Consider the following 14943-nt stretch of genomic DNA (forward strand, 5'->3'; position numbering starts at 1 on the left):
TGTGTATATCAGCATTGTTTACGGGATTCAAGTTTTCGTATTTAGTGTCTCTGTTAGAAATTATCCCCAATATTACAAACATTACTGGAATTCAGAACTGCCTCTTATTCTCTGTGACATAATAAGTTTTGTGGATGATAGCTTCCAAGAACTATCTCTGGAAAGCCTGATATTAATGTACGCTTGACCTGAAGAGCCACCAAAGTGTCACAGTCAATATACAAGGTCAAAATATCTCAATACAGGTAATTCATCTTTTACAATGCCACTGTTCTAATTAACATCAATTTATTGAAAAATTAATACAAATGCATTGATAACTTATGGAAAACTGTGTCCTGGAAAAATACATGTTCAGATTTGTAAGCTATGACATCTTTTAATGTGTGTATGAACCACATTCTGTTTAGCTTTGATTTTGACATTTTCACACTGATTTTTATTTTTGTAATATTTTAGCCTATCTCTTCCCATGTCCAAACAGTTGAGTCAGTATATTACAAACAAGATTTGCATGCAAAGAGAACTGGCAATCTACGATGGTCCCTAAATACAATTTTGATCCACTGAATGATACTGAAAATTAGCCTTTGGTGTTACAGAATATTGTGGAAATATTCGTTAGATTTGTGAAACACTTTGTATTTCCGATGTAGGGCTTGCTTGATGTTACGGGAATGATGACACATGAAACTGATTTGGTGTAGAATCTCAGATAGATCACGTGAAGCCGAAATCGCATTTTTCTCACATGACATACTTAAAGCTTCAGACAAAGGCAGTCAGGTAAATTCAGTATTTCTTGATTTGCAAAAAGCATTTGATTCAGTATCAGATCTTTGTTTATTGTCAAAAGTACGAACATATGGATATCAAACAAAGGATTTTCGGTGGGGAGAGACAGAACGTTACTTCAGATGAAAAATCGTAGTTATATGTAAAAGTTAACTTTGGGTGTGCCTCATGGAAATTTGTTGGGACCCTTGCTATTGTCTATGGTGAAGTACTGTCTGAAAGAAGGTGCATAAATATTCAGTCAGAACTTGACAAGATTTTAAAGTGGTGCAAAAATTGTCAATTTGTTTAATTGTTCAGATATGGTAAAATTGTGCACTCCACATAACAAAAAAATGTAGTATCCTATGACTATAATATCAATGGCTCACAGTTGGAATTGACCAACTCCCACAAATAACTGATGTCACACTTTATAAGGATATAAAATATAGGCTCAGTCATGGGTAAAGCAGCTGGTGGACTTTGGTTTATCAGTAGAATACTGGAAAAATGCAATTACTCTACAAAGGAGATTGCTTACAAATCACTCATGTGACCCATTCTAGAATACTGCCCAAGTGTGTGGTACCTGTACCAAATAGGACTAATGGATTCACCATATACAAAGAAGGGTAGCATGAATGGTCACACTTTTGTTTGACCCTTTGGACAGTGTCATAGGGATCATGCAGAAACTCGAACTGACAGACTTTTGAAGATAGATGTAAACTATCCTGAGAAAGCCTTCTTACAAAGTTTCGACAGCCAGCTTTAAATGATGATTCTATGAATATACTACAACAGCTCCCTACTTATCGCTCACGTACAGGTTGTGAGAACAAGATAAGTTTAATTACAGTGCAGACAGAGGTATTTAAACAATCACTCTTCCCACACTCAATACATGAATGGAACTGGAAGAAGCCATAATAACTGGTACACTCTGCCATGCAATTCACAGTGGTTTGCACAATATAATGTAGATGTAGAATATAGTATAGAAGATAATATTGATTTGTATCAGATATGCAGGAAGTAAATGTAGGAGTACACAGCTGGCAACTGGCACTGTGTGCCAGTGTTACTTCCGTTTCAGCTCTCTTGTGTTAAATTTCCCAACTGTTGTGTTTGCCTGGCATGATTTCAGTTTAATGTTAGAATAATTTCCCACAGTATATGCCTTGCAAATCTTCATAGGAAAGTTGCTATTTCTTGAACTGTTGTTTAGTGAAACATTGTATGGAATTTTGTGACAAAAAATATTAATAAAATGACTAGTGTAATTGCATCACAGTGCTTTTGTTGTTAATCAACTGATGAGTTCTCAAAACCCAAGAGACAGAAACTACAAATCATCTTGCTGATACACTCTCTGAACATGGACTACTTATTTTGGAGAATAAGGGTGTGTTACAATGTATTTACTTTTCAACGTAAATGTTTGAACTTATGCTTTTTTATCTTTTTTAACTCTAAAACATGTTTGATCATTTTCATTCCTACTGATTACTGGTCCTTACCAACAGTTACAATTACTCAAAAACTTTAGTAAGTTTTTAAAATTAAACTTTATGAATTCTGCGTAAGAAATGTTCCTAAGCGGGAAATATCCTGAGGCAGCACTATTAGTGCAAAAATCAAGTAACCTTAAGGCTTGTGGGATATAATATTTCAGTTATTTAATGAAATAATGGGTGACAACATAATAAGACTCAGAAGAAATGTATGCAAACTAGCTCGATTTCTTTCGCCTCTGGCAGTCTATATTACTGAGCAACTATACCAGAACCCAACACGAGTTGCAGGTTGCCTACCTAATGGCTTCCATGGGCAACAAAAATTTCACTTTAAATATTTCTATAATTATTGATCAAATTTAAAAATTTTAAATGCTGTAGTAATCTACTCATTAAGAGTTATAATCATATGTTAAAAGTTTAACATAATATAAACTATATCTAAAAAGAAAGATGATGAGACTTACCAAACAAAAGTGCTGGCAGGTCGATAGACACACAAACAAACACAAACATACACACAAAATTCAAGCTTTCGCAACAAATGGTTGCTTCGTCAGGAAAGAGGGAAGGAGAGGGAAAGACGAAAGGATGTGGGTTTTAAGGGAGAGGGTAAGGAGTCATTCCAATCCCGGGAGCGGAAAGACTTACTTTAGGGGGGAAAAAAGGACAGGTATACACTCGCACACACACACACACACACACACACACACACACACACACACACACACACACACACACACATATCCATCCGCATATACACAGACACAAGCAGACATTTGTAAAGGCAAAGAGTTTTGAAACTCTTTGCCTTTACAAATGTCTACAAATGTCTGCTTGTGTCTGTGTATATGCGGATGGATATGTGTGTGTGTGCGCGAGTGTATACCTGTCCTTTTTTCCCCCTAAGGTAAGTCTTTCCGCTCCCGGGATTGGAATGACTCCTTACCCTCTCCCTTAAAACCCACATCCTTTCGTCTTTCCCTCTCCTTCCCTCTTTCCTGACGAAGCAACTGTTTGTTGCGAAAGCTTGAAGTTTGTGTGTATGTATGTATTTGTTTGTGTGTCTATCGACCTGCCAGTGCTTTTGTTTGGTAAGTCTCATCATCTTTCTTTTTAGATGTATTTTTTCCCACGTGGAATGTTTCCCTCTATTATATAACATAATATAACAAGTATTATAGTAAGAGTCAGTGTGTTTTTCTAGAGGCAGCATAGCTGAAAGCATACAAATACCCAGACTTCAGTGTGTGTGAGTTGTACCTGTTGCGTGCGTGTGTGTGTGTGTGTGTGTGTGTGTGTGTGTGTATCTTATGGGGGTGTCACAGTGGGGTCATCAGTGCCCTTATGCTTAATGTGGAGATAAACTAAAACTGCTGTACCCCCATGCACCTGAAATGACCACAAAGTCACTCTGTCTCACAAGCACTAAAACCAATTAGAAGGAAAAGCAGCTATACATTAAATTAAAATGCAAAAGAGCTAAAAGAAAAGCACAGAGAAATGTGACTGGTTGACCTCTTACAAAAAACTTGGGTGAGCCAGTCACCCTGTTGACACATTAAAAAACATCTGCCTAAAATCTTGTTAAAAATGTAGCACAATTCACAAAACTTTAAAATTTTAACCACATTTGTTAGAACATTGCTCGAAATGGAGGGCAGAGCCATTGGCAAATCTGCTGTAGTTCAATGGTCAGCAAATAAAATGCAGTCCAGTAAAATGTGACACACAGTGATCTGAAGCCACAAGCACCACAATTGGAGGGTCCTCTCACTGGAGTGAGAATCCATGTGTCATGAGCCTGTGATCTATGTGAAGACAAGTAAGAAAGACCTCATCCCATCGACTTGCTGGAAGAAAGTATGCCGTGGCCGAGTTGTGGGCTTTATGACACGGAGCTTGTTGTCAGTCACTTCCAGCCTCTCATCTTCCCTTTCATGCAGGACTTTATACCTCAACAGCGAGGTGGTAGCACGTAGAAGGATGGCACACTAAAATAGCTGGTGATCATGACATGCCTCCTTGGCTGCTCAATCTGTCCTTTCGTTCCCCAAAATTCCCATGTGACCAGGTACCCAGCAGGGAGACACCTCCTTCCCCAGGCATTGTAGTTGGAGGAGGGCGTCCTGGATATTCTGGATGACTTCATCTGCTGGGTACAAATGTTGAGATAGTAAAGGGCGATCAGAGAATCTGAACAGACAAGAAATTTGGCACTGGAAGGTCTCATCTGCTCCAGCGCCCGCAAGATAGCATATAATTCTGCGTCGAAGATAATAAATTCTTGAGGCAATCGGACCCTGAGGATACGATCTGGGAAAATGACAGAGCAACCAACAGAATCCCCTTGCTTAGACCTATCTGTAAAGATAGCTACTTAGTTGTGGTGCTCATATAAAATGTCTGAAAATATTGAATTAAAAACAGAAGCAGGAGTGCAATCTCTCCAGTACTGCACTAAATCTAAAATGACACTGGGCCTCTCCAGGAACAAGGGCAGCAGATATTTAAAACTTGGGATTTGAGGTTGTACTTGCTCAACACCGAGTGACTCCAGCACGTGCTGCACGTGGACCCCAGACATCATTGTGGCTCATGGACGGTTGGAGAAGAGGCCTTCTAGAGGCAGACGAGCAACAATATGGTGTGCTGGTGAAGTCAGAGCTGCGAGGATCTTACATGCCTGATGCACCACGAAGAGCAGCCACCAGATCTTAAGTGGGGTTTCCTTGGCCTCAGCATGGAGGCTGGGTATGGGACTGATCCTGTAAGCACCTGTGGCCAGCCGAATCCCCTTGTGGTGGACAGCAACAATGATCTTTGTAGCTGTGGCTGAGTGGTTCTAGGTGCTTAAGTCCGGAACCACACTGCTGCTATGGCCACAGGTTCGGTCCTGCCTCGGGCATGGATGTGAGTGATGTCCTTAGGTTAGTTAGGTTTAGATAGTTCTAAGTCTAGGGGACTGATGACCTCATATGTTAAGCCCCATAGTGCTTAGAACCATTTGAACCATTTTTGATCTTCATGTAAGAAGGCCTCACTGATCCATACACCGTGCATCCATAGTCTCGCAGCAAATGCATGAAAGCCCAATAAAACTGGAGGAGACCCGTCCTGTCCACTCTGCAAGACTTGTTGCTAAGGCACTTTAAGAGATTTAGTGCCTTCAGGGTTCTGGCTTTCAGGTCTCTCAGGTGTGATAACAATTAAAATGAACACACACACACACACACACACACACACACACACACACACACACACACACACACACACACTCATCTGCAGAAAACTGAAAACCTGTCTTTGCAGCCCATTCCTCTAAACTACACACTGCAAGTTGCAACACTGGAAGAGGAACAGAAGACAGCAAAATTGCCCACAAATAAGGAGCACTGTATGGGACTCTTTACTGCAGACATGACACTGTCTATGGCTATGGCAAAGAGGAAACACTTAAAACACTGCCCTGAAGGACACCATTCTCTTGCTCAATACAATCTGACAGGGCGTCACCAACTTGGGTCTGAAAAAGCTGTTGAGACATGAATGACCATATGAAGATGGGGAGGTGGCCACAAAAGCCCCATACATGCAGTTGTGCAAGAATGTACTGTCTTCAAGTGGTCATATACACCTTACTGATACCAAAGAATATACCAATACAGTGATGGTTGCATAGGAAAGACTGCTGAGTAGTCATCTCTAGCAGGGCCAGGTTGTCGAAAGTGAACTGAAATCTCTGGAATCCACACTGAGAGCGGCTAAGGAGTTGTCTGATCTCTAACAGATACACCAGACAACAGTTAACCATTTGCTGCAAGGTCTTTCCTATGCAGCTCATTAAGGTGATACTCCTGTAACTATTGGGCAAAGTATGGTCCTTTCCTGGTTTCAGGAGAGGTATCAGAACTGCCTCTCTCCATGAGCTGGGGAAGTTGCCTATCTGCCATATAAGATTAAAATATTTTAGGAGGATTTCCTTTTATGCTGCTAGCAAATGTCAAAGCATGTAGTACTGGGTTCGGTCATGACCGTGTGCAGTATCATTTGTCTCAGACAGTGCCGATTCGAGCTCCCACATGGAGAAAGGAGAGTTTTAGGCCTCAGAGCAGTTGTATCTGAAGTCCAACTTGCCCCCCCTCTACAGTTGCACGGTAGAGATGAAATGCCAGATCCTGGCTTCCATCAGCTGTAGTTTTTGCAAAATGTTTGGCCAGCAGCTGAGCAATGACTCTGGGCATCATTTGGAGACAACCCTGTTTCAACACTGCTGCTATTGGTAAATGACTGTGTTTACTGGAAATCCTCTGGATGTCTTCCCATACTTTTGTCAAACAAGTGGAATTGTTGATGGAGTGCAGGACCGTTTGCCATGACCATTTTTTGCTCTCCTTACTGATGCGCTGAGCCTAGGCTCTCGCGAGTTGAAAGACTGTGAGGTTGTCCACTGCTGGGTGGCATTTAAACAATCAAAAAGCTGTACGCCTGGCCTGGATGGCTGAATGGACTTTTTATGTCCACCGAGACACAAGTGGCCACCTAAGAGGACCCAAAGACTGTGGTATGGATGGGTTAGTGGCATGATGGATCACACACGTTATGTGGTCCACCCATTCCTGGACACTGTCACGGTGTTCAAACATGCCAAATGGCTGAACAGTGACTAGTTAGCCCTGTCAAGTATCCATGTTGGTGACTTCTGTTCCAGCAATCCACCACCCAGTACATGAATGCGGATTGTGAAGTGGTCACTGGAATAAACATCATCAATGACCCTCCAGTGAACAGAGTCGGTGTGGGCTGGAGAGCAGAGAGATAAATGTAACTCCATCCTATGTCCAGGGTGCAGGACTTCAGCTGCTTGATTTCCAATAATAAAATACCAATAGCCATTATTTTGGTTTTATTTGTTAGGCAACCAGTTTCAACATTACATCATGCCATCTTCAGGCCTATACAGCAAAGGTTACAAAAGAGCAATAAATACGTAGAAAAAAGCCAGAGACTATTATCTAAATAAAGCAAATGTTACATATTAATTTAGATGAGTGAGAGAAATCAGTCTTAATTAAAACCTACATGTTCCAACATAATATGTACAATCAGGAATTAACCAATTATACATGCATAATGTGAAAACATTAGTAACCTAATGGAAGTAATCATAAAACAGAAGTGTCAAAGTAATGAAACCATCAGTCGTGTATACCCATTGTCTGCAAATATGTGTGGGTATTTGTGACAAGACACTTCTTGAAAAAAATCGGTAATGTCTTGTCACGAATCTCCATACATATTTGCAGACAATGGATATACAAGACTGGTGGTTGCCTTACTTTGACACTTCTGTTTTATCATTACTTCTGTTAGGTTACTGATGTTTTCACATTATGCATGAATAATTGGTTAATTCCTGATAGTACATATTATGCTGCAAAATGTAGATTTTAATTAAGACTGATTACTTTTACTTACGTAAATTAGTATGTAACACTTGCTTTATTTAGATAATACTCTTTGGCTTTTTTCAATGTATTTATTGCTCTTTTGTAACCTTTACTGTATAGGCCTGAAGATGGCATAATGTAATGTCGAAACTGGTTGCCTAACAAATAAAGCCAAAATAACGGCTGTTGGTATTTTATTATTGGAAGCAGAGAGATAGGTCAGTGGCTGAGAATGACAAAGCAGCAGCACAGAAATGAGTGGGAGTACCAGTGTTTAGGATGCACAGCTCTAGGGATGTCAGGAGGCTCTCCAAAACCCGACCCCATGGGCAAGTAGAGGTCGAGCCCCACAGGACGTAATAGGCACTGAAGACTCTAAGGAGGAGAAATGGTCAGGGGATTTGTTCCATAAGATCTGTGAGAGCCTCGGAGTCTACTGCATCCAGCAGAGGTAAATACAGAGAGGAAACTGTAATCCTCTGCGGTATGCATGAATGTCAGCTGCACGAATTTTAACTGCAACTGCTTGCAGGTCAGTAGCCAGGGGGAGAGCAGAGGAGTGGTTCACATTTTTGACAAACACGGCAACCCCTCCCTTGTCCCTTTCCATAGTCAGGTCATCCTTGCTATAGAGTGTACAGTCCCATTGGACAGGGGCAACAGATGCCTTAAAATTTGTTTCCTGCAAACACATGCACAGGGGGTGTTCTGTGTCAGGAACTTCAGCTCCTGCACGTGTCCTGAGCCCATTAACATTCCATTGGAGGATGAGAGCCACCTATCAAGGGGGTAGCACTTTTATCCCGACTTTAAGCTGTGGAGGGGAGCCCACAACAGATGGAGGCTCAATCTTGGAGCGAGGGGATCACCCCAGTCCAATATCAAGTTCCATAGCCTCTAAAGAAGAATCGAGACAGATGTCAGAAAGGTTGGCGATGATTCTACCCGTGGTGGACGTTTTGCCTTGTGTAGAGCTTGCAGCCACAACTGTGGCTGTGGTTGTGGCAGCACTGGACAGCGTACCAGATGAAATCTTTGCAGAAGCATGGAGCTCCGCAATGTCAGCAATCACATCTTTTTCTGAAGTTCTGGGCAGAGGAACAGGCTTAGAAATGACTGCAGCAGCACAAGTGCATGGACAAATGCAGGTACTAGTGCTACCGCTAGCAGCCCCTGTTTGCGTAGCAGCGTCAACTTTCCGCACTAGCTGTTTAACAACCAAAGTCAAGGAGCTAGCAACAGTTGGGGACAGCATGGCTTTCTAAATTTTTTTGGCCTCATAATATAGGATGTGGTTCATAGTTTTAAGCTCTTGTATTTAATGTTCTTGCAGATACACGTTCCAGTGCCGGCTCCAGACAGGGTGAGCTCCAGAGCAATTCACACTCTTCAGTGAAAATGAACAAGGAGCACCTTCATGGGTGGTCTTACCACATTTGCCACAAGTAGCTTCTCCTTGACACCCAACAGTAGTGGGCCCAACACACTGGCATTTGAAACACTGCACTGGGTTGGGTACATAAGGCTGCACACTTAGGCAGAGGAAACTTGCCTTAACATGCTCAGAAAGTTTCATGCTATTAAACATCAGGAGAAAGGAGTCAGACTTTACAAGATCCCAATCCACCCTCTTCATGATACTTGTATTTTGCATGTCAACTATTCCTTTTGGAGCCCACTCATCTTTCAGTTCCTCCTTGGGAATGTCCACCAGATCCCTGCACATCAAAACACCTTTGCTGTAATTCAAGGTGGTGTGCAGCTCAGTTTTAATGGCATATTCATCAAGGTATTGTGCATTCTGTAGATTCTTACCTTGTTGGAAACTAGTGGTTTCCTCCAGCAGTGTCCAATTATGCAATTGCTTAACACATTTTAAACTGCCAGCAATGCATTCTAGCCCTCTTTTAATAAAGAAAGGTGAAACTTTCTCAAAGCTGTCCTCTTTCCTTTTGACAATTAAAAACACATTCTGACTGGTAGCATGTGTTCTATTACTAGACCTGAAACTCATAGATTTCGCTCATGAGTCAGGAAAACTGGCTACACAAGCCCTCTTACTTGAATGGGTGTTGGTACCTATCAGTGGCCCACCCTTTCTGCTGGGAGGAGGATAAGAAAATTTCTGAGGTTCCATTTTGGTGCCATGAGCAGCTAGGGAAATAACAGTTCACTCAGACAGAGCCCCACATGCCTGAGTAAGCCTTACACAACTGAGGTGTGGCAGGTTCCCCAGAGTTTGCCTACTAAAGACTGTTCAACCTCGACAGCCTTCTGTACACAGTGGCAGCCAGTCAAGGAATATTTTAGGAAATTGGTTAAAAATTTTTATTTCGAAAGCCCAGTCACATCTTTACAAGTTTTCTCCCAGAGAAACTTCAGCTGTGCCTACACGACACAAGTTTCTGTCTTTCAGAACTGAGGGAGTTCTGTCCAGTTAAAGGTGTTGACAAGAGATGCCCTCAGCCCTCTGCTGAGATGACTGGCAAATTCATGCCATCAGTTTTAGCCAATAGCATGCTTGGGATACAGCTCACATGGACACTGGAGGATTCTGCATTGCAAAACACAGTTGCCTCTCTCTCTCTTGTGATACAGACCTCAAGCAGAACAGACGTCTTTTGTGGGAGGCAGAGCCACTGGCTCTGCATTCCATGACTGGCCACCAATATCAATTAACATGAACTGCCTCCCTTTCCATTGCCCACTTCAATTAGTTGTTCGACCTCCTAGACTGGCCTAAACCTGGTAACTTCTGACCCTAGGTGCACACTTTGTATACTGTACACTGAAATATATTCTCTTTATTTTACCTAATTTCCTGTTCTGTCATTTAACAGCAGTACTGGATGCCCACTCACATGTCCTGACTGCTTGACCTCCTGTACATTGTCAACGTAATCCTCCCCCTTCCCTGCCCATGTACACATGTATCCCATTGGCACAGACCACACCTCGAGATTGAGGTTTTTTTATACAAGTTTTTCATTCCTCGCTAATCCGGGCAGTCAAGCCAAGATCCCCATTCCCTGAGACAAACAATATTCCACCGACACACTGCACGGTGGTTGCTGAAGCATGCCCAGAGCTTACAGTGATGGGGGTTGGCAGCACTTACCAGTTCCCAGCTCAGAAACCCAGGGGTCGCCAAGCAAATGAGTGCTGAGCTCCTGAAGGCCACAGACCTTATTCATCCAGTATTTGAGAATAAGAGCACTTAGTGATAGCCAACAAACTTCACACATAATTTCAAATTTTTTATGAAATCTTTTCTCGCTAACATCTCCACAAAATGATCAAAGGAAAAAAAAAAAAAAAAACAAGTTATCACTTACTTCAAGCAGTAAAACTTCAGCATCAAAAATGACATTTTAATTTATTATTTCTTCACTATGACTCTATTTGCAATGCAGTTTGCTGACTGGATCCACATATAGCACAGAATGTACTTCCAAAATTATATCATTGTATGACAGTTCTGGAGGTGTGGCATCATAGACATTTAGATACATGAAAAACTAGCTTCTGCATAAAATGGTGCACAGTAAAACTTCAACATTGGGCATGCCATTTAATTTATGACTACTTTACCACTAACTCTATTCACAATACACTTTACAGAAACTATATACATGTATTACTGAATGTAAGTATATTATCGTACGATAGTTCACGAGATATGTCATAAACAATGACATGTGAAAAATTTGTTTCTGCTTAAAATGGAGTTCAAATTACCGACGCTGTATTTATCCAGTGTCTCACAAAGATAGTCCTTAGTGACTTCCAATGAACTTTTTTAAGTATAATTTCAAACCTTTTCTACACTTTTTCTCCCTTACAAGCCTATCATCAAATATTTTTAAAACATTAACTCATATGTAAAGAAATCAGGCATTTGAAGCTGTTTTATAATTGGGAGTTTGATTCTTTTCTGGTGTTCGTTAATATGAAAAATGCTGCCCCATGGTTTAGAGTTAATGTTAAGTTCATAAGAAAGCAGCAGCACACCTCCTTCTGTAGGACTATGCCTAGTGAAGCACTCTGGTGTTCAAACTAGTCTTAAGGTCGTTGACAGTCCAAGTGTTAATATAGGCCAGCGAATGACTGCATTGCATGACAAATACTGTAGCAGAGTATTCTTTGCAATGTAGAAGATGCCTGTTGTATTGATCACAACAGGTAGCAAACTTCCAGCTGCTGATATTTAGCTGCACTGCAAGTTCGCTGGCATGCGCACTTTGCTTCTTTATGAAAATGGAGGACTTTAAACCAACATACATACATTGGACAACCGAATAGTCAAGTAGTAAACATTTATTAAGTCTGTGTACAAAAGTAATACTCAGCTTTTAGTGTTGACACATGGTGGCTTGGTATTCAATGTCCATCTTGCCTAGCCTAATGTATTGGGGATACTATCTACTCTAAAAGTGTTTAGCAGAACTGCTGCATTGGACAGCACTCAATTCTGTTACTGACTAATAATTTCATTTAACATTTGTCATTGATCAGAATGACAATTACTTGTACGTAATTGTATGTGAAACTGAAGATAGTGTTGATTGGCATGGACAGGAACTGTAGAACTTTAGGCACTCGGATTTTTTTTGAGACAGATGTGAACTGGACTGACCTGACTTTGAACTGTTGCATGAACTAAGTGGAAGTCACCTTTTGTTGCTATTAATACTGTGACTGGCAATATAACCTTGCATTGGTTAACACAAAAATAGATCAGGATATCAGTGCACATTGTGGCAAATGATATCATTAGTTGTGGATGAACATGATGCTCTGACAATCTTGTAGCGGAAGCAGAAATTGGTCCTTTTGTGAGTGTCATCTACATGCAATACATTAGAACTCAGTGTGGCACCATAACTAGAGTGCCTGGAAGGTGGCACCCTTTTGATGCACATTACTGCGTAAAACAGACTAAATACATAACAATACCTATTTAACTACCTAGCCAGCTTGGTTCCTTTAATTCTGTATCGTTTGCTCACCGTTCTGCTTCTTGTATTTGCTGTACAGCATGTTACTGCTTCCTGGTACCCACCTACTCTTACGAAAAAGAGGAAGGGAGCTGGATTAGAAGAGGCTGTAAGTCAAATGTCTATGGTATCTGTTGATTCATTGTGCCTGGTAAGCAGAACTTCTTTGTGTTTTAATGTATTAGTCCCATTCTGTGCTGTAAATTACATGTAGTCTCACTCATTACTTTAAAAAATCTGCAACTACTTTTGCTTCTGCTCCTTTCAAGTGTATTAAGTAGAGCTTCCTTTTATTGCTGTGATATTTGGCTATGATATTTTACCTGCACAGTTTCGTCAGTAATTCAAGAGGGACAGATTACAATTTTATGAAGTTCTCGATGTTCACATATGTGTGACGGTTAAACCCATGAAGAATGGTCAAAATCTTTGTTTAAATCAGTGAAAATAATCACACCTATACTTCTGAAACTTTTTCTTAAAAAAATTTCATCTCTTCTCTTATGTGGATTTTAATGTCAATATTCACTCCAGTGTTATATCTCAGGATATACACCTAATGTACACCCTCAAGAGGAAAATTAACTACCAGATCCTTATTTTTTGGGCATACTCTGTTTCCTATAACTGAGAAAATGCACTGTTCTCACTATTTTCCAACCTAGTATTGCAGAACTATAGAGTAAAATGTAATAAAGTATCTTCTTCTTGATAAAGCTTGTAATTATGTGGGCTGGTTGAAGACACTATATAGACATTCCAGTAACTATATTAGCAGCGATAATGGATGTCATTTGTCCAATATTTTATCATCCACAAAGACTTGAAATTCAACCACAATAAATATTGAACAGAATGTATAAACAACAGTAGCTGCTTGGTGCACAGTTGAGATTTCTGCTCTATTCCAGTGTAAAATGAATTAAGTGACAAGCTAGGACACTCACTTGAACTGACAGAAAATGTCAGCATATTCCGTAGAGATGTCAACAGCTTGCAGTACTGTGACCCTAAATTTAAATTCCTTCCCTATTTGTAGATGTTCTGGGAGGTCTTCCTCTTTAATATCTGATGATACAGAGCTATCACCACGACCACTATCTGCATCACCATCAAGGTCTGAAAGACAAAATACACAGAGCATAAATGGAAATTTCAAAATAACAAGTATCAAATACCTGTAAATGGAAATAAAATAACCTAACAAGTTGCACTAGGCATTCAAATCACCATCTCAAAAGGAGTTTAATATTGGGTTGACGTGTAAGTTCATAACATTTTTCTGTAAGTTTAATTAATGCAATAGACACACTTCAAAGAGATTTTAGTCATCAACAATATATTCTTCTTCACTATTTACAACTGTCTGCCAATACTGGACTAACTTTTTGATTCCCTGACTGTCTAGAAATCGCACAGTTTTGAGGTGAAGAACTCGTTGAGCCATGTTTGGAGCACAGTGTCTTCCACAAAAGAAGTTCCTTGAGAGTTGTTCAATAGAGATTGTAAATGGTGAAAATCTGAGGGTACAAGATCAGGTAATAAAGGTAAGTACAGAAAGACTTTCCAACACAATTCCTATATAGTGTTTTTTATCAGCCTAGAAGAATGTGGGCAGGCATGACTGTGGAGTGGCACCACTTCACAAGTCTTCCTGGATGTCATGCTTGGATTGCAGCTGCAAGGCATCTCAGTTATTGACAATAAATATCAGCAATGATGGTTATGATGTACCTTCACTCATGATGTGTGTGATTTCAGAGATTGTTCAGTTCACAGGCCCACTTATTGAGACCACCTGGTTTGGCCACGTGGAGCACTCTGGTGAGCCATCAGAGAAACAATATTATTTAAGTGATTGCAAATGAGTGTTTGTCATATTCTGTAACCTGTATTACTGTTGTCCATTCAATGTGTTCAGTGCTATGTGCAACATGTACTTCACTGTATTGTACATTGGCTCTGTAAAGTACTATGTTCCTTAAATCGTGTTTGTTCTTGCTACAACAGTTACACCTCAGGAAAGCAATTCGTAGCACACCACACCACTGCTGTTCCACTAGATGCATCACGTTATCTTTTGTGGATGTGTGCAGGTCTTTGTATTGTGCAGACACTACATCACGGCAGTTTTAGGTGGAGAGTAATTTGAACTATCGTTGCATGAGATACCGGTAGAGGTCAGGCCTGAACCACCACTGC

The 14943-nt window shown here is 40.6% G+C and overlaps 1 protein-coding gene across 1 annotated transcript in view; it reads right to left on the reverse strand.

Annotated features, from left to right (window-relative positions):
• The window catches only part of LOC126162724 (kinesin-like protein unc-104), a 373406-nt gene that overhangs the window by 64789 nt on the left and 293674 nt on the right, over window positions 1-14943 (reverse strand). Inside the window, 1 exon segment of the mRNA XM_049919386.1 lies at window positions 13689-13860. Within this exon segment, the coding sequence (XP_049775343.1) occupies window positions 13689-13860 (172 nt within the window).

This window comes from Schistocerca cancellata, chromosome 2, assembly GCF_023864275.1.
Source record: "Schistocerca cancellata isolate TAMUIC-IGC-003103 chromosome 2, iqSchCanc2.1, whole genome shotgun sequence".
Classification (NCBI taxonomy): domain Eukaryota; kingdom Metazoa; phylum Arthropoda; class Insecta; order Orthoptera; family Acrididae; genus Schistocerca; species Schistocerca cancellata.